At 41.6% G+C, this 27,994-nt stretch overlaps 1 protein-coding gene across 1 annotated transcript; it reads right to left on the minus strand.

The window, feature by feature from the left end:
* Positions 1 to 90: 90 nt before the first annotated feature.
* On the minus strand, positions 91 to 27,935 carry agps (alkylglycerone phosphate synthase). Its single transcript, XM_054615170.1, has 20 exons — positions 27,703 to 27,935; positions 23,788 to 23,877; positions 22,478 to 22,568; positions 22,256 to 22,376; positions 21,995 to 22,069; positions 20,911 to 20,982; positions 19,661 to 19,740; positions 18,143 to 18,223; positions 16,856 to 16,981; positions 16,489 to 16,597; positions 13,216 to 13,343; positions 12,550 to 12,601; positions 10,972 to 11,048; positions 10,765 to 10,877; positions 8,946 to 9,015; positions 8,121 to 8,182; positions 7,099 to 7,188; positions 5,663 to 5,762; positions 5,462 to 5,519; positions 91 to 1,789 (listed from the first exon to the last, which is right to left on the minus strand). Exons 1-20 carry the CDS (start codon positions 27,876 to 27,878, stop codon positions 1,668 to 1,670), a joined length of 1,893 nt encoding a protein of 630 aa, XP_054471145.1. The 5' UTR covers positions 27,879 to 27,935; the 3' UTR covers positions 91 to 1,667.
* Between the last annotated feature and the right edge of the window lie 59 nt (positions 27,936 to 27,994).

The raw sequence follows: 27,994 nt of genomic DNA on the forward strand, positions 1-27,994 counted from the left end.
GAGCTGAAATGGAAATGATGAATGAGAGAGGGGGGAGTTCTGCTCTCTGAACAGTGTTGTACATTACTGAAAGAAAACAAATTCAACAAATTAGATGTTTTAGTTAAATTTATTGCACAAACAGCATTGACAAAATGTACGACATTGTTAGGAGAATAACAAAAGGCATATCCATAAGGTTCAAAAGCTCTCGCACGTTGTTTGACTGACATTAAATGTCATACGACAGGTTCCTTAAAGAGTTCTTTTTTTTGGTGAAATATTATGAGTTAAAAAAAGAACAAGGTGGTTCTGGAAAATGTGAAGCACTGATCAGAAAGAGAAAAAAAGGCAAGATTTATCTTCAAACAGCTCTCTTAAAGCTTCACTTTGCTTCAAAATCAATGGTCATCAGTGACAAATGGTTCAAGTCTGGTATGAAATTGTAGAACATTACACTGTCCCTTACAAAAATCTTTAACACCGTACAGAAAACAAGGGAAACTATTTTAGGAGGAATTTCTGATCAAATCTATGGAAAAGTAATAATCCAATACAGTGTCTTGAACATAAGACATGATGTAGAAGGTTTCAGCACATGTAACAGACACGTATCTACATCTTACAGCTCTCAGAAGGGTCATCTTTGCATATGCTGATTAAAAAATATAGTTGAGCTGTGCATGAAGATACTAAATATGTGCAAGGGTCACTTAATCAAACATATGTTTACGGTGCGTTTGCATGTTCTGATGTGTTGAGTCTTTGGTACAACGTCAGCACCGAGATCCAGAGGCCTTGAACTGCAAACGCGGTGACATTGAAGCAGGCGTGATAGAAAAACCTCGATGGCTTTTTTCCCCACTTCACTTTCTCAGTAACAAACCATGCAAGGTTAATGCTTTCAGTACAAAAAAAAACTAAACACACAGGGAATATCTCTCTTTGTTATCATATTGTACTTCTAGAAGGGGGGGGGGGGGTTGTGGTGCAGAGGGACACACACACACGCGTACAGACGAGAAAAAAAAGTCTCTTATGGCAATAGGTCAGTACATCAAAAGGCATGAGGGCAAGAGAAATATGAAGACATAGAAAACATCATGATCAAGTTAATGTTGCTCCACAAAGGGACTCACTGTACACCAGCAGTGTGTTTAGTGGGAGAAAGGGAAGGCAGACATAAGCTTAAGAAAGGCACAGAGCTTTATAAAGCGCATTCATCTACAAATTACCACAACAGGAGGGCCCCAAACACACACACACACACACACACACACACACTTGCACACACTTACCAGACACACACAAGTGGAAAGTAAGAACAAAACAGATGAATCAACTTTGTTGGCAAGGATATTAAGGAAATGGTTAAACGTAAGAAAATATGACAAAAATCAAGGTCTTGTTGCATCATGTCTGGTTGCATCATGGCCGTAGCTCCAACAACAAGCTGAGGCGGCGAAAAAGGAGCTGCACCGTGAGTGACAGTGATTGTTACAGCATATTAAATGCAATATAATGTAAAAGAAAAGGTTTGGGTGAATCAATAAATGGCACCAAATGACTGATGAAAAAGACAACATCTGTCCATTTTAAATTCACATTTAGTAATCTATTAATCCAAAATGCACAAGATGCTTTTTTGTTTTTTAGAAAAAAAGGGTGAGATAAAGGTGAGCGGGAAATTAGAGAAGGTTCCCGTTGCCGAAGATGTTATTGGGGTCCACGTAGTCCTTGACGGACTTGAGCATCCCCATGCCGACGCTGGAGATGGTCTCTCTCATCCACTCCTTCCGAAGTTTCCCCACTGAATGACAGAAAGGAGAGAAAATAAATAAATAAATGAATGAATGAAGTCAAGGAAGAGGACCGAGGGGGAGAAATAGAGGAATCGGCACGGCTGATTGCTCAGCGGGCTGCTGGGAGCCAATCAATCTTGTGAGAGTGAGTGAATAAACAGAGGGTGATAAATGCTTTTATTCTGAGAGGAGAAATGTTTTGCATGGCATGATTTATGGAGCTCAGCAGACTATCAAACTCATTAGGCTCTGTGTGTTCCCAGAGGAGGGGCCGGCTGGCGGCTGTAGCGGGCCGTCCCCGGCTCCTCGCTCTTTGAGCCACCACTCCCCTCCGTTTCCCTCCTGCCAGACCCGCTGGAGCGTTTGTCTGCGTGTGTGTGTGTGTGTGTGTGTGTGTGTGTGTGTGTGTGTGTGTGTGTGTGTGTTTTGTCTCATTGTGCACACGAGCGCACTCCTCCAGCTGACCTGCGAGGGATGTTGTGCTTGTTTGTCCTGAACGCAGCTCTGTGCCCTCTAACACTGGCCCGATCACCAACAGGGTGCCAAAGCCGACCGCAGAGCACCACACAATGGTCCTCTGTCAGCAGGACTTTGGCTCTCAGCCGCTCTTCAGCCTTCCCCTCCTCCTCCTCCTCCTCATACAAACCCCCAACCTGAGGAGCGAGGGAGGCTGTGGCACCGAGCCGAGTGAGGGTGCCCATTGCTTCACCAGCTGTCTGGTCCGACATACTCCGCGGCGCCTGTACCCGACAGGTTCTTAGCGGAGAGTCCGGAGCCAGCGAGAGGTCTGGTGACTGAGGAGGACTGGAACATCCTCACCAGGGAGCCAAACTATTGTTAGAGAACTTCAAGCTGATAAAGCGGTTGAATTTCTTTAACCAAGTGTAAACGAAGCCACAATCTGCACAATGAAGATTGATTTTCAGCTTTCACATAGCATCTGTAAGTGCTGAGGGTTTTAAATGCATGATTTTAGTTTTTTTGAGGTGTTATTTGCTTTTGTTTGATGGTTGAGACTGACAAAAAAAATATATAAAAAGGATTTGCTGCTTTTCTCTGTTAGATATCGTGTAGAATATCTTCGGTTTTTAGTTTGGGCTCCAGGAATACTATTTTTTTTTTTTAAAGTATAGATTCATTGATAATTAATATAATTGTTAAAAGTTAATTCCCAGCCTAAATTGATCTGGTGGCAATGCTGCTACACAGTTTGCACCATCTTTGACCACTAGCACTAACAGCCCTGCAGCATCTGCAGGTTTAAACGTCTCTCACAGAGAAAATCAGTTTAAGAAAAACAGTGAGTCATTATTAAAAGATATAATAAAAAATAAAAAAATGCAAAGGGCCTTAATCTAAAAACTTTACGTTGGCTCCAGTCACAAAAAAGCTTACTTTAAATAGTTCAGATCTGGGTAAATGTTAACTTTCGAAGGTCGCGTCAACTTGAAAGAAGCACATAATATCTATATACCAAAAACTAAAAAAGATAAATTTGAGAACAGATCAGCTTGGAACAGGTGCTGCTCGCTGAGTAAACACTTGAAATCAGCAGTGTAACCACTTGCGATAAGATAGGGAGGCCTGAAAAACGAAGGTGCATGATGGGAGTGTTCACACGCCTTCCCTTCCCTCTTTGCATCACTAGCAGGGGAGCTCCAGTGTTAAGAGGCCATGTTGAGTGAGGAGGCCGCCTGTTATGAGAGTCCAGCCAGCAAACCCAGATGGGTAACGGCCATGAGGCTAGTGAGGCCCGTCTCCTGACAAAACAGGGCAGACAGCGGGGTCACCAGGGACTCTGATACCCCACAAACCTCCAGATGGTGACGCAGGGACCAATCAGCTGCTACCCAATAACTAAGAAAGTACCCTGCTCTCCACAACCTCCCTCCTCGTCAGTTCTTCCTCCTCGTTCCACCTCCATCCCCTCCCTCCCTCCTCTCAGGAAAAGGAGAGAAAACAGAAGGTGCTGGGACTGCATCATTGCCTCCATCACTGTGATAATTTACACATCTATCTTGTCATATTCCCTCTTTTTTGCTCGCTATCGCAATCAATCTCACCGGGCTAGGTCTGTGCAGCTGAGACATGCAAAGAAGAGCAGGTAGTTATTTCTGAAATGACAGATTTCTTTTTTAAAAAAGTGTCATATTTCTCTTGTGTGGAAAAAAGCCTGGGGAGGCGCAGGGCGAAAGGCAGGGTGGGAGCTTCACTGAATCAGGTCATTTTTCTACCTCCTCAGAGCAGTGACCTGTGTGGAGGCGTGTTGGGCAGAGTTAGCGATATTGGAGCTTTGCAGAGCCACAAGGTGAAGGTGAAGATGCTGGGCACCCCGGGGGTGGCCCTCATACAGAGGACACTGTAGTGGCCATGCTGAGCCGCAACCCCTCGACACGCTCTCGCTCTCCCTGTGTTTCTCTGACAAATGGGGGTCAGGACATGAAAGACGGGGGGAAGGCAGCGTCTCTGCCTTCTTGTGATATGGCCGAGCCAGAGTATTGGCTGATAGATGGATGACTCTCCTGGTGATGGATGTTCAACAACTCTTCACCGCTGCGACACCGGTGACCTAGTTAAAGAGGACATTTTCTCCCAACGCTCAGAACCAGCTAATAATCAAACAGATCTTTTTTGCTAAAAATCGTCTGCATTTTTGTGACGGACAGCAGTCAACACATGGTGGTGATAGCTTAGTATTATGTCCTGCAGCGCTCTACACGCCCAGATTCCCTTACCGACGCCCACGCAGCACAACACTGACCTGCTGTAAATACAGGGACACAAAAATGTATATTTTCTCTGGTGCCCTCCCACCTCACCATCCTTGACTACATCTGTTTTGTTTGATACACAAAACCCAGTGAAACTAGCTCCATTTGTCAAACACTGATTGTGGGCAGACAAACCGGCCTGTCTGCGCTCAGATAGCGAGGCCCACCGTTATTAATCACAATTACAGAGTGGGCCTTGCACGCAGGAGCTGCATCAATATACCCCCCTCCTCCTCCCCTCCTCCCTCCCCCTCTGTCACCTCCCCGTGCTGCTCGGGGTGGCTGGGCCACCGTTTGGAGGTCAGCATACAGCCGGCGATAACGGCGGCATCATTTACCCCGGCCCACCGCCTCCTTTTTATTAGCAATCTTTTAATTTTGAACCCGTCCCCGCCTTCGGGAAAAATTGTGATTTAATATCACAGCTGATTCACTGCATACTGTTTTTGACAGCTGTGATGAATAGCCTGAAGTGATGTATGAAAACAGCGAGGCGGATGGCAATATAGATAAGGCAGCCATTTCGGTTAGCCCTGATGGGGCCCAGAGAGTTGTTTCGCCGCCCTCCCCTGCTCACGTTTCATTTGGTCACTGCTGAAATGAACAAATAGACGATTCAGAGCCATTCATCTGAGCCACAGGAACATATTTTGGACACGAGAAGGAAGCCATGAAAGATCTCCGACCAAATGCACATTTATAGCACGACTGACCGCCTGCTCGCTAGCATGGAAAAGCATGCTGGGAAAGCTCGCCTTGCTGCCTTTTTTTATAAATTATAATCTAGAGGAAGGTGGAAATATTATGTCATCCTGTTCAATGTTTTCTGGTGAATAATGTGCATCTGTTTAGTACACGTTCACAAAAACAAACCCGATATTTTAGTATGTATTTTTCAGGGTTTAGTACCTCCGTGGTGATGTGACAAGCTCCCTCCATTGGCAAGAATCTCTTCTCTGGCTGCACGCTGGGAAATAAAAAAAAGTAGAACCAGAGTCATTTACTTTCTGGGGTGCTGAAGATTCAACATATCTTCACTTCAGATATAGTTATGATCTATAAAAGGACTGGACCATGTCATAATGTTGATAAAAATGAAACTGGTCATACCTCCACTTGTTCATACACGTGTACTGGATCACTGAGTCCCCTGTAGTTGAAGGCAAAGTAAAAGTAGACACAGGCACCAGCGTCATACGTCTGAGTCACCCTGTAAGAAAAGGGTAAAAGGCATGTTTACACCAGCAGAGAAGAAGACTCCTTAAATGTGTCTTTCCCTCAGGTCCTGAAATTACATTTACATGCACACAAAGAGCAGTGTTTCTCCATTTTCATACAATAAATGCTTTTTATGCTTCATAATTGGAAGACAAAGTAGAGAGGGAGGTTTGGCTTTCCCGGTGAACCCCTGACCTCAATTCCATTCATGGTTTCCCCAAAGCGGAGGCAGCGCGGAAGCACTGTCACCTTTAATAACATAACATTATCAGACATTAAATGGCCATCTAGCGCTTTTAATCATCTGAGCCACATTTGTGCTGCAGGTAACAGGATGACTCACTGATGCGAGACAGAAAATGGATCAGTCTGTTTTTATACACGGAACAAAACATCCTGATTGCTCATGTGGCTTCTTCTAGATAAAATGGAGTTTGAATTCTCCCATCAAGAACAAGTGTAAAGAACGGTTTGGTTGAGAATAAAATGCTTCTCCGGTTTGCATGTTCTGTGTCTCTGGCCTTGTTCCCTGTGGAGGAGCAGGGTTCAGAGCCCTTGTTCATTTGACATGGCCCATCACCTGGCACCCTGACTGTTCTAGAGGTTAAATGGACAAATCAATCATGTGACAGACTGCAGCCGGGATATGAATGGCTGTCGCATAATCAGGCTGAGGTCTAATCTGTCCGCAATCAGCGAGCAGAAGCCTGGTGCTCCTCGACCGGCTCGCCGTCTGTTTGTCAGATTGTCCGTCTGTCTGTGTGGCTCCTGCTAACTCACCGGGGGTCGTGGTATACAGCCGCTATACTTCATTGGTATTGAAAATAAATATTTAGTATTGTTGATTGTTAAGTACCAAAAATTGGCAAATAAATTATTTTGTGTGCTTATTGTTTCATCAGAGAGTTCTTGATTTACATCACAGTTTGGGGAAAAAAGTTCCTCTCGGCTAATTTTGTTACTACAACATTTAAAGTATATAAGTCTATATTTTTTCTGGCAGTTTAAGAAGTTACTTATTCTGTATTATGTCTCTTTAAAAAAAAAATGTAAAGACTTATGTCTTCAGTTTTAACAAAGGGGCTCGGGGCTAAGTGCGACGGACTGGGTAGGGAAAATATATAAAGACAGTCTAACATATTGTTGGTACTTGGTATTGGTATTACCCTTCATGGGGTTTTTCTGACAATAAAAATTTGAGAAGGGACACATTTGAAAACCATATGGAGACAAACGTTTATACTTAAACATGTTTAATGATACTTAGGGATTGGAGCTCCGTTCAATCAGCCTAAATTTGCATTAAAACTGTCATCTGTAAACATTACCTGCATGTGGATAACGGTGGAAACTGCACTCCTCTGTCTTTACACTCTCGAGTGATGCGTGCCTTTACGTTCCGGCAAATGTCCAACACCCTGGAAATAAAGTATAGATGAGGTAGAATTTAAAAAAAAATAATTATATAAAACAAAATTACAGAAATGACATTGGAATCCAAACTGTGATGTTGTATATTTAAAACTAGTACTCAAATGGTGGAAAGGCAACTTACATTTAACTGATTTAATTGGCAGAGAAGAATTATCAAAATTATGAAAAGGACATGAAAAAAGGGAGAGGGGGAGACTAACATGACGACCATTGTGGGAGAGGTCTCCACTGGTGTGGAAATGGCCGCCAGTCCTAAGCATGTGCAGCAGTGTGTGGAGGATGGGGGGGAGGGGGGTAATGAGCCGGGCACATATGCTCGCCTCAGTGCCTGATCTCTTGGTCTCTCCCGACAGGCATGTTACACAACACGGAGCGGTGTGTGTGTGTGTGTGTGTGTGTGTGTGTGTGTGTGTGTGTGTGTGTGTGTGTGTGTGTGTGTGTGCTCCTTGGTTGTTGTATGTGTGTGTATGGATGACAAAATGATGATGAAACACACCACATGTGGAGGGGAGATGAATATGTGGCTCATATTGCATTTCCTCACACACAACACAAACAGATAGGTCTCTCCTAGAGAGAGAGTGTGTGTGTGTGTGTGTGTGTGTGTGTGTGTGTGTGTGTGTGTGTGTGTGTGTGTGTGTGTGTGTGTGTGTGTGTGTGTGTGTGTGTGTGTGTGGGCTGAGGAGGCAAAGCTTCCGCCAACGCAGAGCTGGTTAATGGGGGGAGAAGGCAGGCATGAAGGTGAATGGCAAAGACAGAAGCAAAGAGAAAATAAAAGAAACAAGGAGAAACAGGAGCAAGAAAACAGATAGAGGAGTCTCTTAGGACAGAATGTGTAGGTGGCGAGAAAACAAAAATGTTTACATGTATTTAAACGCAACAGTGAGAAGCCTACAGCTCATATCAGTGTCTTTACCTGTCCCAAGGCACAGAGGTTTCAAAGGACTCCCCCATCACATAGTAGTCCATCCCCAAGTCCTGCTCGGAGTACAATATTAGCATTAGTAAGTTAACAGTTATTGTTCATCCAGTAATTTTACATGCACAAAAGGAACCAGGATACTGGGGGACATCAGGTAATAGGAAAACATCTACACGCTCTGTAGCAACCTGGTAACTGTAAAATCTACATGTACTGGCAGTAATCTAATATCTCCATTACCCCAAATTTACTTTGGAACTACGGCTTACTGGTTTCTAATGTTTTAGTGATAGAAGATGATGCTTCCTTAGTTGTTTTATTTTGTATAGGTTTTGTTGGTGCAATTGGATTGACAACATAATTGGATCCAGTTCTCCTTTTACAAATATATGAGAACACAGGTCGGTCTAACTCTAAAGCCACAATGTGTGTATTCTAAAAAGAAAGGTGAAGTATGTGAGTATGTTTAAGAAAGTATATTACTACAGAAAGCCTAGAGTAACCAGAATATATAAGTTCACTTAAACTCCTTGCTGGGTTTCTGTGATGAAAAAAAGGGCCTCTCTGACAGATCTGTCCTAAGACAACTCTCTATTGTCCTTCTGACTGCAGCCACTGTGCTCTCTTCATGGTGTAGATACCTCAGTGTTAGACACCCTGACAACAACCGCGACCAGATCAAATCAAAGACCTCCCGAGGTCACATTCTGCAGCCTTTCTGTGTTCCTCACTATCCTATCTGCTGTCAGCCTGTGTCCTCCCCGCACGCCCCACCTGCCCGTCAGCGCAGGCAGAAAAAAAGCCAGAGGAGTGACCCACCCGGAGGTAAGCGATGACGAAGGTCAACATGTAGCCCCTCTGCCCATTGTCCTCTCCAGCTGCCAGCCCCCTGGAAGCAGATAACAGGGTTAATATTTAACAGCTCTTTTCTTTCAGCTTTGTTGGTCGGACCGCTCGCCTCACAACAGCTGCCTGGGAGCCTGTCAATCAAACAATGGACAGATCAATGAAGCTATGCTATGTGCATCGCCACAGGTCAGCCACACATCCATCACCTGCACTGGGTAATCAGATTTTCATCCACCACCCAAACTAATCAGCCCAAGCTCATTAGAAAATCACTATATTGATTTTTAGCCTTCTTCCTGTTTCCCCAACACCACAAGAAAATATTCTTCACAGAACCGCACCAATCCATCACTGGCACTTGATCTGATTGGTGATCATGATCTATTTTTTTAAGAATGCAATAAAGCAGAGGATGCTGCATGTAACTGACAAGTTTCTTATGATTTAATTGCTGGCGGTTTTCAGGGCAGCGATCCAGATCCCTGCAGGTCTTGGCACTGAGCCAAAGAATAACACCAAGTTATATATAATCGATAAGCTTTACCTAGGAAGAAATCCCCGATATCCCCCAGTGAGGAGCACCGCTTAAATTTGTGTTGTAATGAGGTATTGGTTCTGACTAGTTGGTATAACATCAATATTTTTTTTATTTTAGGAAGGTTTTTTGTTGGCTACGAGGTACGTAACAAAATCATTTATAAAAGTATGCACAGTAAAGGCTCACCGTTTTGCTTTTTAATGAATGAATGACCTTTAAATGAACAGATTTGGGTCTGAACAGTCATCAATCAATTACCTTGATTTATTTGTCTACATGTACCCAAAAATCTGTTATAATTTTCACAACAGTTAAAAGTCCAGCTGTGATAAAAGCAGATCAAAAATGTTGTGGTACTCGTAAATGAAGAGAAGAACATAGAGGAAACTGCAAACTAGCAGCCAATTTAGAAAGTCTCTTTAAGATACATTTTGGAAAAAAAGGTACTTTTGAAAACAGATTTTCAGAGTGGTTGTGCTTTATACAAAACAAATTTCACTTTATCTTATCAAATAAAAAAAATACACAATGCAAAAAGAATATACCCTAAGGGTAGAAAGAAGAGTTGGCATTAACTAGCCTAACCGCTACTATTTGACAACTACCAATGATTAAGCAAAAAGACATTTTCCTTTTCAAACAGTCCACATTAGACAGGAAGAATGTGTTGAAACATCTGACTTCTAAGCCATCTCAGAATCACCATTAAACAATAACCAATTGAAATGCATAAAGCTTAATTTATGTTAGGATGAACTCATCTATTAAACTTTTGTTGAGAGTTTAAAACAGGAGGAGGATGGAGAGAATCCCTCTCAGTGTGACAGGGAACTGATTTCCACCAAAGTCCTCATTGATCGGTTTCATAATCAATCACCATAGCACTCCCAGGCTGCGTCCTCTCGCCCTGCGCTGTCCTGAGGGGAGCTCTGCCCTGCTATCACCGCCCACACCACACCTACTTTAACATAAAAGCCGGCCTGACAGGAGGACATCCACAGGTGATCCATCAATCCACAGAGACAAACTACTGAGCAGAAGCCAAGTCTGAAGTGTGTAACTGTGCTTCTCCATCCTTGTCACTGCTAATACATAATGGCTGGTTAAATAAAGTGACATCAGGTCCTGAGGCACCGTGTCCAAAGTCTCACCAAATGGTACTTTGTCATTTCTGTGTTTTACACGCTCGGGATCTGTAACTGAACTTTGTAACATGCTTAGTTAGAAGACAGAAAGAGAGCCACTGCTTACCCAAATTTTGCAGCGATGTCATAAACTTGCTTCTCATGCTGCAGGACCTTCTCACGATTTCCCTCAAACAGTAGGGTGGCCACACACAAGCAGTTGGGGTCGAACCCCTTGAACTGGTGATTAAAAAAGGTAGCTTCATTTTTCATGAAAAATAGTGGGGACAAGCAACTGGTGATGTTCACTTCCAATTATTATAATTTTTTTTACCTTGGTGATGTAAAATTTCTTCAACCCGTCCAGAAAGGATGTGAAAATTGAAGATACTTGAGGCTTTAGGGCATGACCTGTGGAAATATGAGATAAGAATCAGCTCCACCTATTCACAAAGAAGTAGGCCAACAATGTTTTTTTCACACATTAGTCACACTCTCCTGCCTACATTCTCCAGCCAGTCAGATTTATTTGGGGGTTTCAAACAAAAGGAGGAAAAATAAATGGCAACATTTGAATAACTTTACAACTGGCCAGTGGCTGCTAGCGACAGCGACTATAAATCAGAGGGTTTCCGAAGGGAAGTGGGGTTGACACAGCGATATCCGTCTTCCTCACCCACACTTTTTGATTTATTTCTGATCGGACGCACAAAAGCGCCTGTGGACAAGCGAAAATGAGAGGCTGGGGCCAATGGGATGGTTATCAATCACTGCAGCAAAGTCACGGGTGATGTCGCCGAGACTTAACAGTTCATTTATTTCCCCCCATGCTCAAGTCTCTTCATCACTTAGTGTCCTAATTGTTTCCATTCCAAAATTTGATTGCAGGTCTTTAGGTCTCTCGCAGCCATCACACTCGTTAATTAAATACTCAACATCCAGAGAGACAAAATTACACCTACACTGTGCATAATTTTACTTTTAACTCTCCCCTCTGTGGGGTTTTTTTGCGCATCAACATGCTGCTACTTAATACAAAATTCAAATTTTTCATCTTATGCATCAAGAAAGGCAGCGCTAAATTGTACTTGTAGTCCCAATCTGAAACTGACCTGTGAATACATCAACCCTCCTTACTCAACAGCCAACATGATTAAAAGTGAGGACAAGCCACTAATAAGCCCAAGAAGGTATCATAGAGCCATGAGTTTTAGTTATTAGTGGAAAACCTGGTCGCTTCATCTTCCCTGCTTAATGCTAAGAAGTGCCTACTCTGTGAAAAGTGGAAATATAGGAGGAGATAATGAGATCCCTTGAGACTGGGGAACTTTACGGAGATCTCTAGCAATGCCAGATGCATTCCACTAGACCTTAAGAAACAACATCATAAAACTTCAATGTAACAACTACTTCATTTTGGCCAGGGGTCATTTTTCATCTTGCTTCAATTCTTTGCCTGTTTATGTGTGCAGCTATTCTGCTGCAGAATGAAATAATAATCAATTTAACAATTCAGTGCTGCAGAAGGTAAAAATCATTACATGCTGTAGCATTGCCATTCATTGTTCTTCTCTCAGAGGTAATCAATGAAACGGCAACCCAAATATTGACAAAGAAAATACAGTGAGAAACAAATTTGAGTCAAAATAAAAATGATTACTATTATGCTGTTGGTTAAAAGCCTGCAATTATCTGATCAAAGCAAAAGGTTATATTTGGGCCAAAAAATTAAAGCACTTCCTGAAATTTAAAACCAAGTCAAAATAAAGTCCTACTTTTACAGTGAAAGGTTACCACAAAGCACTCAGAGGGCTTAAATGAGAGTGATGCTTGCAAACAGAATGTAATGGCAGCAGCTGTAACGCTTTAAGTCTATGCTGGACCTTATTGTGTATGATCAAACAAAACTTACCAAATTTAAATTGTTCATTATCCATGAGTCGTATAGATGCTGGGGCACACCTCTGCAAAATAAGAAGTTGGTTTATATTAGTTGGTTTGAATCATAGGGCACAATTATGTCAAAATAAAGATTCTACAAGATATAAAATTCAACAAATATTTATTATTGTCAACATTCAGTGCAATTGCTTGAACCTTGGCTTTAAAGCTTTTACTTTCTTGCTTAATGTCCCCAATGTACATTGTATAGGCTTAAAGTTTTTTTCCTGTAGCTTGATACATCTGACAAAAAAAAGTTCCAATAGGCACTGTAAGGTTTTGATTTGTTTTGGCATTGTCGGCCTATCGTGTTTCAACAGTAGAATAACAGAAAAAAAACTTCATGAAATGTCTTGGCAGTAATGAGTCTCAACATAAAGGTCTGAATAAAGGTTTTACTCTGCAACAGCTGCAGAAAGTGTTGGACTGGCTTAGCTTGGAGGTTTTAACAAAGAGTACAAGTTGGTCCAAAAATACATTCAGATCTTTTTTGCGTCTTTTTGTCTGTAGGTAAGTTTAAAACAAGTGAAATGAAAACCTCAAAGTGCTTATTAGAGTTTGGTGAAAACATGCAACACACTCAAAAAGAGACACAGAGAGAACGCAGTGACATGTTAAAAGATAATTTAAATGTTACCTGTTTGGCAACCTCTCGGAGACAGGCCACTCCCTGCTCAAAATTAGGGAATACCACTGAGCCGTATTTCTGATACTCCGGCATGGGACGAATCTTCATCGTTACCTCAGTAACCACGCCCAGGGTTCCTGTGGAAAATTACAGTGACATATTTTGAGTCGGGCCAAAAGAAAGTAAAGTAATTCCCACAATTTATATGACCTAACCCCCTCTTTGAGCTGAACCTAAGCCTGTTTTACAGGGCTCTGCTACACGTCCCAAGGGTCCTTTGGGTGACCTTTGTCTCACATTTCACCTAGTGATCTGGTTTTCTACCACACACTGGGGGACAACTAAGATTTATCAACTTAAGACCTTGAGGAAATAAAGCAGAGCCCTATCAAAGGCAGCAAGGCCAACAGCAGCAACACGTATATACATGTATGCCAAATCCTCTGGCTGAACTCATGACCCAGAAAACTGCCAACCATTAGCTGCTGCTGAAGGAGTCAAATTGCTGTTTTAAAAAAAAGTGTCTACTCTACGCAGCAAAAATGTCCGGGAGCAATACAAGTTCAATATTCACTTTTACTGAACTGTTTCTAGTCTAATTCAACTCCTGTTAGTTGATTATTATGCCAGGCTGCCATTTCTTGCTGAGCGGGTTGTGTACAGTGATTTTTTAGAACCAACTCTTTCTCATGTTTAATCATTCTAAATTAATTTATAGCGTTTTATTCAATAACATTTTTCAATGTGTTTAATTGTGTCCAGTAAAACAGCACCTCTTTCTTTCAAGCAATATTGGAGGTGTGTTTAAATCACTGCTTAGCCATGCACCCCAAAAAATAAATAATAATAATAATAATTGTGAGTACCAAACCCATTTCTTCCCCCAGCCTGTATGTTCAGTGTTACTGCAGACGATGAGCATTTAGAGGTGCATCTTCCCTGAACATAGCTGGCTCCATTAGGAGGCTTCCTCAGTCTGTTATTGCTGTTAAAGAGCCCTCTAGCGTGACACTACATGCCACACGCTGCTCCCTAGTGGCCCAGTGGAAAACATGTGACTCCATTAGGTCTCAACCACAAAAAGGCTCCTCCTTCCTGACAGCACGCAGGAGGAGCCAGTGAGTGAGTGAGTGAGCGAGCAAGGAGGAGTCAGAGAAGGAAAAAAAAAAAAAGAGAGAGAGTGAGAAAGCTTGGGAGGAGCTAGAGTGGAAGGGAGTAAAGGAGGGTGAGCGAGTGAGGAATAAAAGGGGAGGTAATAAGGTCAGAAAAACACTCTCTTGGGGACGAATGCAATGAAATGCTGGAGTGCAGTTCAAGACTTTTTTTTTTTTTTTTTTTTTTTTTTTACTGTGACCATCTCTGTTAAACAAACCTCCTTGTACAAGATAAGAATTTGGGGTAAGGGAGTATTCAGGATGAAAAGTCTCTCTGCTTCCAGCATCAAATATTTAAAAAAACAAAAATGGACCACTCTGAAGCCACTACTCTGTATATTGAATTAGCACTGGTTGGCTTCACACACCTACATTACATCCTCCACGGTTGAGATGAGTTTTAAAAGAGAAAAGGGCTTATCATTTATTATTCCACTCATTCTATACACTGGTTGAAGGAAAGAGTGAGGAAAATACTTTGCATTCAGGCTACTTCAAGTTCAGAGAGATAGAGTCCCAGTTGTTGTGCGGTGAATGAGAAGCTCTGAGGTTTCACCATCATTTCTAATAGAATGGATGCGTTCCACTTAACATGCAGAACATAGCTGATGGTTTGACTGTGGTTCTTTGTTGTTGTGGCCTACTGTCAGACTGCAAGATGCGGCTCCTGGGGTGAGGAGGGAGATAATTTTAATGAGACTGTGTAATGGTGTGAACTCTTAGATCCAGTGTTAGGCCTCCCAGAAGTATATGTACTCCCGGAGACGTGCGGTCCTGTCCCACCTCTGTTAGACCACCAAACGCCAGCAGCAAGCTCACCTCCAGATGTTTCACACGATATGAAGCATTATTCTAACTTTTATTATTAGCCTTAATTTATAAACGGGGCCTTTTAACATTCAACCTGATACCGTGGACTACAGTTACACACCCACAGTGCTGGTATTCTGATTTTAGAGTTATCCATTCAAAGAGTATTTCTCTCTCAGCTATTTTCAGATTTTGAGGTTGAATCATCTTGCGATTATGGTGGTTATTGTTGAATCCATTTCATGATTTTATCAAGTGATCAGCAGATCTGCAAATATTTGGAAGGACTACATAGCTGGTTATAAAAATTAAGTGACCGAATGTCTTTTTAAAAGGTTAAAACTTGTTTGATATGGTTTTTATAGCTGAATAAAATGTATTTGATTTGTCAACAATCTGCTACACAGACTATGGCATTTTCTGATCTCTAAAACTTTTTGGACACTATCATGATGTTTTATTAATTCCACATGCTTGTATACCAGCGAATGTATGTTAGGAAGTCCCAATCAATCTCAATTTAAAAGAGGATTAATAATAATTAATAGCGTGCCACATTATTATGCATATCTGACTTTTGGAGAAGTACGGTTAAGGGAAACAACAGGAATCTTAATGACCCCTTGAAATCGCAAGTGTTCAAGCAACATATGGAAAACACCTTTCAAATGTATTGATGGTAATTTAGAAATAAATTATATAAATTCTTTAAAGCAGCATTTGAAGAGTATTAATCACTCACACTGACAACCGTTAACACTCACACTAACTAGAAATAATACTTTCATAAAGTGGAAACATTTGCAGTTGTAATCTACATTCTCCATTAGTCACTTGTGATTTTGAGTGTGTATATAAAGCTGTGCTCTTGGTCCTGAAATTGCTGTTTTGGCTTTAAATGGAGATTTCTACAGTGATCCCAGCCCAGTCAGGGAGCAGATTGCTGAGCTTTGTAGGGTGAATATAAAGTTTGCATTCACAGCTGTTAAACATAGCGATGCCAAGAGTCTCTGAACCTCCTCATTACGTAGGGGGGAACCTGGCATATGGCAGTATTCTCTGTGGGTGTTCACAAGGACAGGGCACTGCAAATGGGGTGGGGAGGACACTTGCTGGTTCCTAACTTACACACCTCCAGATCACTTTTCCTCCAAAGCTGGTTAATGTGTAAGAAGCCTAGAGCATGAGAACTGTCCTGGTGTTACTGTTTTATCACAAAGTCTACACACAAACCCTACAAACCCCACATTAACACACAAACTCACACACATGCCCGAATGCCCATGTGTACTGAAATCAATTGAGAAATGTTGCAAACCTTCTGAGCCCATGATGAAGTGGTGAATGTCCGGCCCTGTGGACATGCGTGGGCCCTGACAGCTCTTTTCAATCACTCCTTGGGGGGTCACCATCTTTACGTGGATGACCTATTCAGCAACACAACAAACACTTTTAGAAACAAAATATGCAAACCGTAGCATACTTTGTAGGATTAACAAACATTGATAATAATTAGGATATCGCCATGCATGAATACATTTCATAACTGATCATGTGACCACTGCATTTGGGGGGGGGTGTTAAGTACACAAAATAATTCCCTTTCTAATTACTGTGCACTAACAGCTGTGTGCTGACTGTCATGCTTTGGAGCAGGAAGGTAAAGATGAGGGCGGGCAGCTCACCAGGTCCTCAATGTTGCCGTAGATGTTCTTCTTCATGCCTGATGCTCTGGTTGCTACCCAGCCCCCCAGGGAGCTGAACTCCATGGAGTCCGGCTCATGTCCTGTACAGTAGCCGCTCTCATTAAGCTGTGAAAAAAAAAAAGAAAAAAGAAGACAAAAATGTTTGGAAAACAATGATGTTTGTAAACCCACAGGAATGTTTTAATAACAAGCAAAAGAACATGAGCAAGCAAAGGAAAAATATAATTGGAGTTCTGCTGCAGCATTTTATTGCTCTCGTTTTGCTGCAATGCTAAAACCCGGGTTTTATAGCATCATACATTTTTACAACGGCCTAAAATAAAGCAAGTGGAAAGAACACAAAAAAAACTAAAACAAGATCAGTGTTGAATTCCACTGCTTGACTGGGTAACTAATGTTAGGTTTAAAATAATAACATGTATTGTCTTTTTTATTAAAACAATAAAAAAAGACAATTACAGAAACTTTACAACTACATGTTTATGTAAATATGTGATTTATATAGGCTACGTCTGAGACAGTCGTGCTTGTCATTGGCGTTGCACACATTCAGCTTCCATAGCGATGCCCAAAGTTACAATACAGTAAGTGAGTGCTTTGTTACTCGCCACATGGCCATAACAAAGTGACAATGTACTTTTTGGTGACAAAAAAAACAACCTTTCAGCAACGTTCATCAGATGCACCATCCCTACGGCTTTGAGGAAAATGTGTCGGTCTTCAGGAACACACATTCTGCTGAAGGCAGCCCAACCCCTAACAGATTGCATCTTTAGGCAGAACATTTAATAGTAATAACTATAAGGACCTTAAAGTACAACAACAACCCTCACCAGAAGCACAAGACGGGGGTTAAGTCAGGCCTTGTTTTATCACAGCACTCCCCTGGAAGACAGTTTATAACGCAGACCCATCTGCTCCATCAAAATGGCCCAGTCTAAATGCAGAGGTGGAGCCTGCTTTAGATGCAGCTCACGCATTCCCCTACATCAAATGCCCGCTCCGTCTCCATTTTTCTGAATTAGCTTGATGGTGCCATCTGCTCACGACCGCCGCCTCACTCTCTAATCTCTCCCCTTCAGCACTCTGCTCCTGTCTCAAACTCCCTCCTAAACGCTGTTCGATCTACTGAGCAAAGAGTACCAAGGTGACTGAGCATGGGCAACCTGCATGTGAACGGTCACGCAGCTTGATTGTTGGCACAACATTGTACGGCATTTTAAAGCTCTTTTAGTGGATGAATATGGATGGATGAGCGGTACTTACCAATCTCTCCAAATCCTGACCGACGATGCCAGCTTCCATATGGGCAGTTAAATTTTTCTCGTCGATCCACAGGATGCGGTTCTGTGAGGGAAAAACAAGCAACGTGACTGGGGAGATCATGAAACATTCTGTTTAAATACTTTATACCATACAATGTAACAGGAAGACTCTCTAATGCCGCTTTTTTTAATTTTGTCTATAAAGAAAACACACCATTCCTTGGTGTAGGTTACAAAAACAATGCGTATCACCATGTCCCTTATCTTAGGCTCAGACATAGACACCACCCTCACTAGCAGTACATGTGGACAGTCCCTTGAAGGATTGCCTACTATACTTTTTTAAGTTCTGCACCAGCATGTCCTAGCTTGACGGTCACATGTCTGGGGATAAATGAGTGCAGCGGGGCAGCGGGACGGAGACATTTTCCTCAAGGTTAAACTCAATTTAACATCTGATTCCAAATATATGCCTCTTATTTGGGCCGCTGGGCATGTGGCCTACCCTTACCTACAGGAGGTCATTTCACACCTGCCATCAATTATTATCCTGAGGTAATAAACTTTATGTTCCAGCCACACTGCTCCTTTCATGTGCTTCCATTGGAGCCACCTCACCTCTGACCCCTGACACAGAACACTGGTCACTGGTGTCCATGGAAACTCAATGACTGCTAGGCTAGCAGCAAACCAGACAGCTTATATATCACCTCTATGTGAGCCTGGATCAAAGGGCTGAACTGTACTGGTGATGATATTCACCATTTTATATCATATCCAATGAAACATCATCATGTTCATGGTAAAATTCTTGGGTTTCCTCTACTTAATGGCTGGAGCCCAAAGTAACACACTTGTCAACTTAAAAACAGGCATTAAGTTGGGTCCCACCTACACACAGCAAATACACTTATTCTGTAAATGGCTTAAATTAAAAATGGCTTTTTTTCATTATTGAAGTGAAAAAAATGTAAAAAATGTAGTTCCATCCGATTCCCAGGGCTTCAAATTAATCAAAATACTTCAATTTACATTTATACTAAAAACTTCCTCAGAATGTAGAACTAGAAAATGTTAATGCTTGATAAATAAGTTTACAATAAAGATAATAATAATCATTTATATTGATTGACTAATTGATTTAACATTTTTAACATTATTCTGAATATGTAGTACATTCCCTCCGCAAAAAAGATAAATTAGCATATATTAAAGTATACAGGAACATGCAAACGATGGTTCATTGTGGTGTTGATAAACACTATTTACCATAATGCATAGCATTAAGTTTGAACTGGTGGCACAGGTTGCGACTATCAGTTCACTAGTTAATTCAATTAAACTGATTATGATTTAATCTGAATACCCTTCTCACTTATTTTTCTGGTTTCACAGAATAAGAGTTCACAATATATTAATGGCAATTTGCAAAAAAAATAATTAAATCTAATTTTAATACATAAAAAGAAGATCATAAGATCAATTCTTCTGACACCTACAGACACCGGTGTTTACGTACCATCTGTGAGGTATCCAGAGAGACAATGGAGCGAGTTTCCTCCGGGGGGCACTCCAGGGCACTAGAGACACTCGTCCCTCCTGAGAGAAAAATCAACAGTTACAAAAGGAGTTACCTAAAAAACACCTTCAGAAAAGCCTATGTGATTACACTGAACACTTTCCTGCGGTCATGATCTTAACACTTGCACACACTTGTAAATCTAGGGCTTGGAATTAAATAATGAATATAGAAATGTTTATGAAAATTAAAGTGTTTATATTTCTCAAAGAAAGGTATCAAAAAAGGATTGTTTTGGTATGAGTAGCAAATTCAGGTATGATATAGAGATCTTATTTGTGTAGTCCAGCCCCCAGAAGTTAGCATGGCACTAGTTCCCTCCACAAAAAGCAAATGGGATTGTTCCATAGGATTTTGGATTATTGCAGAAAATAAGCTATGTGGCAAACAAACATTCATGATATTTACATATAATCTTCACAAATGAATGACACATTTATTATTTTTGAAGTGTGAGGGCAATATTAGGCAAAATGCGAAGACACTGCGATTGCATAACCGCGAGTATAGAGACCTTATTTCAGGCTTTTAAACATTTCAGAAAGCAATGTGAATGAGGTGCTGCAATGTGTTTAAATATTTGAAGTGACAGTTGTGCAAGATACAGTAAATAATAATAAAATTAAAAAAAGAAGCAAAGTTTGCACAGTGCAAATAACCCATCCTTAAAATGTTACTTTTCTAAAATGAGGCTTCAGTATAAATGTGTGACTGACTGTTATTACATCATTCTCATGAGGCTGTTGACAAACTGCTGCAATACTATATAACATTAATCTCAGCCATTTTGTCATCATGAAATAGTTAACTGTAAAAGGAGACATGGGGGGGAGAGAAAGGTATAACATGATAAAGGTCCCCAGGCTGGAAGTAAACTGTAGATCTACATCATATGCTTATTATTAGATTGGTGGCCCAGGATGCCTGTTAATACTTTTTTCTGTTGCTCCAGTTCAAAACACACAAGGCAAAACATAAAATTCTGAATAACATCCAATGCACTGTCAGCAGTACCGTATTTATTCACAGGTTATATGGCTTCATTGACAAAAAAAACAAACTTCCCCAACATGGGTTGGGAGTAGAGAATGTATTAAAGTACATTAAATATAAATACATAACATGTGGCTTGTACATACAGTATGTGACAGCTAATTATGCTGATTAGATCCATTGATTTAACTACTTACCTCCATATGGTATCAAACAAACATTATGTTTGCACGCCAGTTCCACAATTTTCACTACATCATTGTGGCAGTCTACAAAGACACAGAATACAACATTAGAAATTAGTGGCCATCATAAAGGAAATGTTTTCATTTACCGTCCTCTATTGCATTCATAAATGAAGTGTTTAATAACCAGAGTAGAAACATTGTAAAGGAAATAAAAAATGGCACATAACACTATGTGTATACAGGAGATAATAAATAAATGTATATGGCCTGAGCCATTAGAGCTGGGGGACGTTTTGATTTGCCTGATAGTTGTGATTTGCCTGGGGCTTTCCTCGGGCGGAGTCACACTGCATGAAGCTACGCTCTCTGGGGTGGGATGTGCTGGATCAATATAAACATGCTTTAGCCAATCAGGGAGCTCACATCCATTCACACTGGAGTGGCGAGCGTGTGGGAAGAGTAGCAAAACCCACCTACGCGGACGTGCTCGACTGGCCCCAAGTGCTTTCAGAGGCAGTGAGAAATGCCTGCATTTTGTCATCCAATTTAACACACTGCTTCTGCCTACGGATTACAGTTCAACTAACTAAACCTCCACTTAAAATACACAGTTTGACCTGGGGGGACAACTGAGGAATGCAAATTACGGGTCAAAATATCTACTGGATACATAGCAAGTGAGAGCATATCTGTGAGGTTGGTCAAATTAAAATTTGGCGCTGGTGAGGATGAAACGATGCCCACAGTTTCTTGATGATTTGCTGCCCATTTGGGAGGGTGCTAATTAGGTTTTCAGCCATCAGTCAACGCTCATTTGCATGGTAAAATAGTGCCAGCCATAACAACAGAAAACCAATCTCGGAATCATAATTCATGGGTGTACTGTGCAGGGCCAGACCGTGGAGTATTGGGTGTCAACCGTCCTCCCCCTGACGCTTCTTATTAAGCCTCCACTCATACATATTAAAATCCCTGCCTCTGCAGAGATTAACCCTTTAAATCAGCTAAACCAGTAGGGGGATCAGCGCTGCTATGTGGGTGGAGAAAAACAGGCCGATAAAAAACACAGAGATGACACGGCGTCTGAACTCACTTGGCCATACCACCAGATCTGGAACACGACCAACTTTCCCCTCTCGCAGAGCAAAGATCTCGTGTAAGCAATGGCCTGGAAGAAAAACACAGGAATGAGATGAGAAGCACACGAAAATATTCATATGTTATTACAAATATATACAGTGGTGCTAAATGAAAAAAAATGTCAAATAAATGATTGGCTGATTGTGGTTTGGATGCATTAAAATGAGTGATTTAATTAGGGATATGTCCAAAGTCTCCTCCCAGCATGCCTTACCGTGGGCACGAAACACCCGGTCTTCTGCATCATGAGAGAAGGGGATACCCGTGGATTTCAGTTCCTCCACAAAGGCCTCGTTAAGAGTGGGAGGCTGTACAGCACCGCTAGTCAGAATGGGCTGAGACAAAACAAGCCATTGTGATTTTTGTAACTGTGACAAAGTGCTCTTTTTTCCGCCATTCATTGGATACACAACAAATAAATATGAATTACACTCACTGTTGCTAGGGATTTATGCTGCAGATTAGCTCCAAACGTGCCTTCAAACCAATCTCTCAGAGCAGGGATGATCATACCACTTAGTCTATACCTGGAATGTGTAAAAGAAGAGAGATTGTGTGAGCAACCAATTACAAAACTATGCCTCATGTATAAGTGATTTCCAGTTGTGGAAGTCAAAGCTCTAAATTGGAAACATCTAAATGCTTGACTGGGCTTATTCATTTGGAAAACCAGGCCTGTGTCTAATAAGAATAGAGTGTGAGGTTTGAGTCCAATGAGGTTATTAGGCAAGCAGAGCAGCAGTGACAGTGCTGTCCGTATGATCGCCCTCGCCATCCTCTGCATAATTGAGCTGCTGGCACAGCTTGGGCCAGCCCATCAGGGGGACTGTGGTGTGCCTTTGTCCAAGAGACCGTGAAACGCACTCTATAATGAAAAAGCCTCTGTCACAGCGGGCACGGAGGAGGAGAATACAGTCTTTGGCATTCCTTCAACAGCGCCCCAGCCTCGGATATTGTAAGCCGACCAGGTAGCTTTCTCAGTCGAGAGGGCACAGAGCGCTTTGTGGCAACAGGCAGAAGCCATTTGCTGAGCAACATCCTGTTCAGCTTGGCTCATTACTCAAAATACATACTCATATGCAATGTGCCAGCTCTCTGTGTTTACCATCTCTCAAGCAGAGCTGTCGGTGCCAAAGTCACATGTCACGATTACAATCACAAGGCTCATCTATACCAATGCTATCGTCAAGGGAGACACGGATAAAGGCGCTGTTGTAAACTGCACATTCAGTAAATTTGAGGACAACTGGCTTTGTTTTCCCTCAAACATTCAAACCAAATATTTTGTCTCCAACAGTCTGTGAATGACCGTGTGTACCCACAACTCCCAAGAGACACGTCAATAATTACTGATATAATATGCTCCGTTTTTTGAATAGATTTGGAAAGTGGTTTCTGTTAATGAGCAACAGAGTTCGGGGAGAGCCTACAATCACAATCAGTGACCTTCTCAAATGACAATAAACAGTTCAAATGCCAACCACTAGGTGGCAATAGCACCACATTGCTGTGAGTGTAGGAAGGGGCCAGCAACTGATTTAAAAGGCAGTCAGTGTGGGCAGTGAAAAGGATCAATGCAGCACCATCACCATGTTATCCAAACTTATGAATGAAGGTAGACACAATGGCTGTGATAAAACAAAATAAGATGCTGTGAATGAGACCTAGTACTGAACATTTCTTCTAAATCCTCAACAGATAAGAATAAACATTGTCTATGACTGTTGATGTGATAGCAAACAGTACCTTTTGCCGGTAAATTCTGCTTGGCCTTTCTTGTTGAAGAGGAATTTTGTATCGATGTATCCCCAGCCGTTCCATTTCATAATCTCCTGCCTGTGGAAAAACAAATAGTGGCAGAGGTTAAGCTTACAATTTGTACGCTTCACACTTAAGGTAAGACATGAAACGAAATACCAGCAAAAAGTAGCTAAAAAAACAAGTGTGAAGGTGCCTTGGTATATTTTGCCACCATAATCCCGCAAGGCTGAAACGAGCTTGGCATGGGCAATTTCACCACGACGAAGAGGAACGGGTTAAATCCTTGCTGGTAATATACTTCATGCTGACATTTTACAACCAGACATGTAGCAATTCACTGAGGGAAAATGAAAAGTTTCCATATTATATTCAGTCTTTGCATTCATTCAAGGTGGGGCTGGCTATCAGTTGGCAAATTTACAATATTGGAGGGAGCCGACAAGCACACCTTACAATATTCCCCGGGTTCCTTCAACTATACATAATGCTCTGCACGCAGGCTGGCAGACACGCAGCTTGTTGACATTGTCATGCAGACGCAGAAGCGACACATTCAAATAACATATCCATCATCAGAGGAGGCGAGCAGACACCCTGCCTGTGCCGTCAGCCATTTCCCATCACACACACACCTTCAAATATTTCACATTTATGGCATCTGGTAGGCACTGTTATCCATAGCTAGTTTCAATACTGTTCAGTTTTTATGATAAGGTCCAAACGTGTGTACTGATCTATCAAGCTTCAGCTAATTATTTAGCATGTCCACTCAAATAGAACGCATGCTCCATCCATACTTTCTGTTCTTTGTTGTGGAATCATCCACCATATTTGAGAACGGCCATATCTACTTATGACGTGGAAACAATTGCTACTATGCTATACTATTGAAGATATCCCATAATAATCACCAGCTTCACAACCAGAGAGGATGCTACACTGTCTTGGCTTTAATGCTGTGTAGAGCTTGGGTGCTGTACTAACACTTCTGCGGAAAAGACAGCTCACCACTCACAGAGCAACCATAACTCATGGGTCACTTGGGATGGGATGCTAACACAGTCGAGTAAAAGCCATAATTGAGATTAATACCTGCCAAAATGGAATTTCCTATAAATTAAGAGTGTGAGTATAAATGAGAGTGACACACTGAGTCAAACCTTAATGAATCCTCGCCACCATTGATATGCTGCCATAGCTGCTGAACATACTGGATAAAAATGTATCAATTAATGCAGGAAGTTTGTGCCCGTTACTGAACATTTAAGGACATAAGCAGGGTCCTGTTTACAGGCAAAGCAGTAGGTTTTGGTAAACTGAGCTAATTTCTGCTTGTGTGTTTTTCTCCTTATTCCAAACAAGGATCTAAGGATAGAGCATGCTGTGAAAGTGCCCTCAGAGGCAAATCTGTGATTTGTAATTTTGGGCTATATAAATAAACATGCCATGACAAGCCTTAATTACACCTACAGAACAAAAAGGAAAAAGAACAGAATGGATCTCAGAAACAAATCCATTTTTGAATGATGACGCAGCTTTAAATGCAGAACTGAAATTAATTAGTCCAAATTTTGCATATTGTATGCTAAATTTGCATGACTATGTTTATACAATGATGCTTCTTTGGACAACAACAACAGATAATGCAAATCAATCCTAGACTATGAGCTGAGATGAGGTTATGGTATATGTGGACTTTAATTAAATGTGCATATCTATGACTACACTGGACATACAGTACCAGTCAAAAGTTTGGACACACCTTCTCATTCAATGGTTTTTCTTTATTTTTATTTTTTTCTACTTTGTAGATTAACATTGAAGACATCCAAACTATGAAGGAACACATATGGAATTATGTGGTAAACAAACAAATGCTCAACAAACCAGAATATGTTTTATATTTTAGATTCTTCAAAGTAGTTGAATGAGAAGGTGTGTCCAAACTTTTGACTGGTACTGTATACTGGGAATGCCTCTCAGTATAGTGTGATACAATTCAACAGTGGCCCAAAGTACAGCCCTAAACTACAACGACCATAATGAATCATCATTTTAATTAAAAAAATAAAAATAAAAGACATTTCAACATTCATGAAGGTAGGATTTATTGTGTGGCTGTTGTATTAACTATTAGTTTGAGCTAGGTGGAGCAGGGATACCATGTAACGTAGAAAGCAGGCCTGAATCTGCCTGAAACCACAATTAACCCTAACAGAAAGGAGCAGTGATTATGTCCAAACTGTAAAACTGCGGCTGAAAGGTTGTCTCTTGGCATTGCTCAAAACAAAAAGTGACTATTTGTTATTCTACTAACACAGCATGGTATTTGGTTATGCCCATCTTTCGGCGCAGGCTGAAAACTCACCTCTTCAAGAAGTACTACCCTGAGCCTTCCTCGTAGCACTTATTGCATTCGTATTAGTTGTTGCACTTACTGTATTCGTAGCAGTTCGCTGCACTTATTGAATTCGTATTCGTTTACTGCACTTATCCTATTCGTAGTAGTTTGTAGCACTTATTATATTCGTATTAGTCTGTTGCAATTATTGTTTTCGTAGTAATTTGCCTCTGCACTATACTTTTGCTCTGGTTTATGCTTTTAGATGCTTGTTTAGGAAAGGAGATGCACTTATGACTTCTGGTGACTAGTAGTTCTCTTGAATACCTATGTTGAATACACTTCCTGTAAGTCGCTTTGGATAAAAGCGTCTGCTAAATGACTGTAATGTAATGTAATGTAATGTATATTAAACAAAAGGCAGGGGCGACAAGTAGTCTACCTGAACTTTACCACACTGTTGGATTGCCCCTGATCCTGTTAAAAAAAAAACCGTCATTCTCTTCCAATAATGACACTGATGGACAAATCCCACTGTCTGTTGGACTATTTTGTCCTTAACTTTTAAATGTCCTACACTGTAAACAATACAAGCCAAGGACTCCAAACTCAGCATAACCATTATCATAACAGACAGGGATGCAGGACATAATATTCTCTCATTTCATCACGGTGTCACAATGACCAGAACAAGGCCAAATGCTCATTCTTGCTGCTGTTACCCTTAGCTACAGCTGTTCTCTCAGACTGACACTAGATGTCAGCACAGCGGGGAGGCGTTTCTCAGATGGAACCCAGCTGCTGATAGGCTGAAAGTCAGACCACCACTTGTTCTGACCAATCAGAAGAGACGTGGAAGAAACCAGAAGTTCCACTGTCTCTTTCCTCTGTGTGGTTCAGAATTACTTAAGATTTGGCCCAAAACGTATAACTTATAAACGTATCTCAACAGGTTACCAAACTCACATTTTAAACATGGCAATAAAAAAATTAAAAAAAGAGTGACGTACTTGTGTCAGTGAAAGTGAACGTTACAGTTATTGAATGGCAACGCTGGTGATTCAAACTGTCCGTAACGGCTACTGTACCGAACCGAACGCTGGAATGGCGAACGTTGTATTTGAAATTACGAGAATTCGATTCAACGACTTTGTTATCCGAACACCATGCTTAGATTAGCTCTAAGGCTGGGCTTTCACCACCTATCTCAGACGGAAAACACACCATATATCAAATTAAATGATACAATAATAAGCCACAGAAAAGGCTTCATGTGACCAACTTTTCAAACAAAAGTCGGACCACACCGACGTTAAATTCCTGAGACTAAACCCAGCCGCACCCACCTCACAGCAAAGACTCCCCACTCTGTAGCTCACAGGCTAACTAAACACAGCTTTAGCATCGTCTCTCTGGGTTATATATATATATGTTTGGAAAAGAAAGGGAAGCTAGTCCGTCAGCCCGTGTTGTTTACATATTAACACTGTGGTTTGACTTGATAAGGAGCTAAAGCTAGAGGATGGACCCTGGTCCGCCGCTCCATCACAGCCGTGTACCTCCTCCTCGGCATCGCGCTCCCCTCACTGGACGCTTGTGTCTTGGGGCCCTGGGCTTTGCACTCCGCGGCTAGGATGTCGGAGTCGACGTCCACTGGTTTCTGTAAATGCCCGGCGATTATTCTCAGTCTTTGCTGGGCAACCCTCTGCCTGTCGGAGGAGCCGTCGGACGCCATGCTGCTTCCGTGTTTGTGAAGGGAGGCAGCAGCGGATCCACGCTCGGCCGTCAGAGGTCAGCACGGCGAGAGCGCGCTGCGTTCAGAGTCCGTCGGAACTATCACAACCAGTGAAC

This window comes from Anoplopoma fimbria, chromosome 16 (assembly GCF_027596085.1).
Source record: "Anoplopoma fimbria isolate UVic2021 breed Golden Eagle Sablefish chromosome 16, Afim_UVic_2022, whole genome shotgun sequence".
In the NCBI taxonomy this organism is placed as follows: domain Eukaryota; kingdom Metazoa; phylum Chordata; class Actinopteri; order Perciformes; family Anoplopomatidae; genus Anoplopoma; species Anoplopoma fimbria.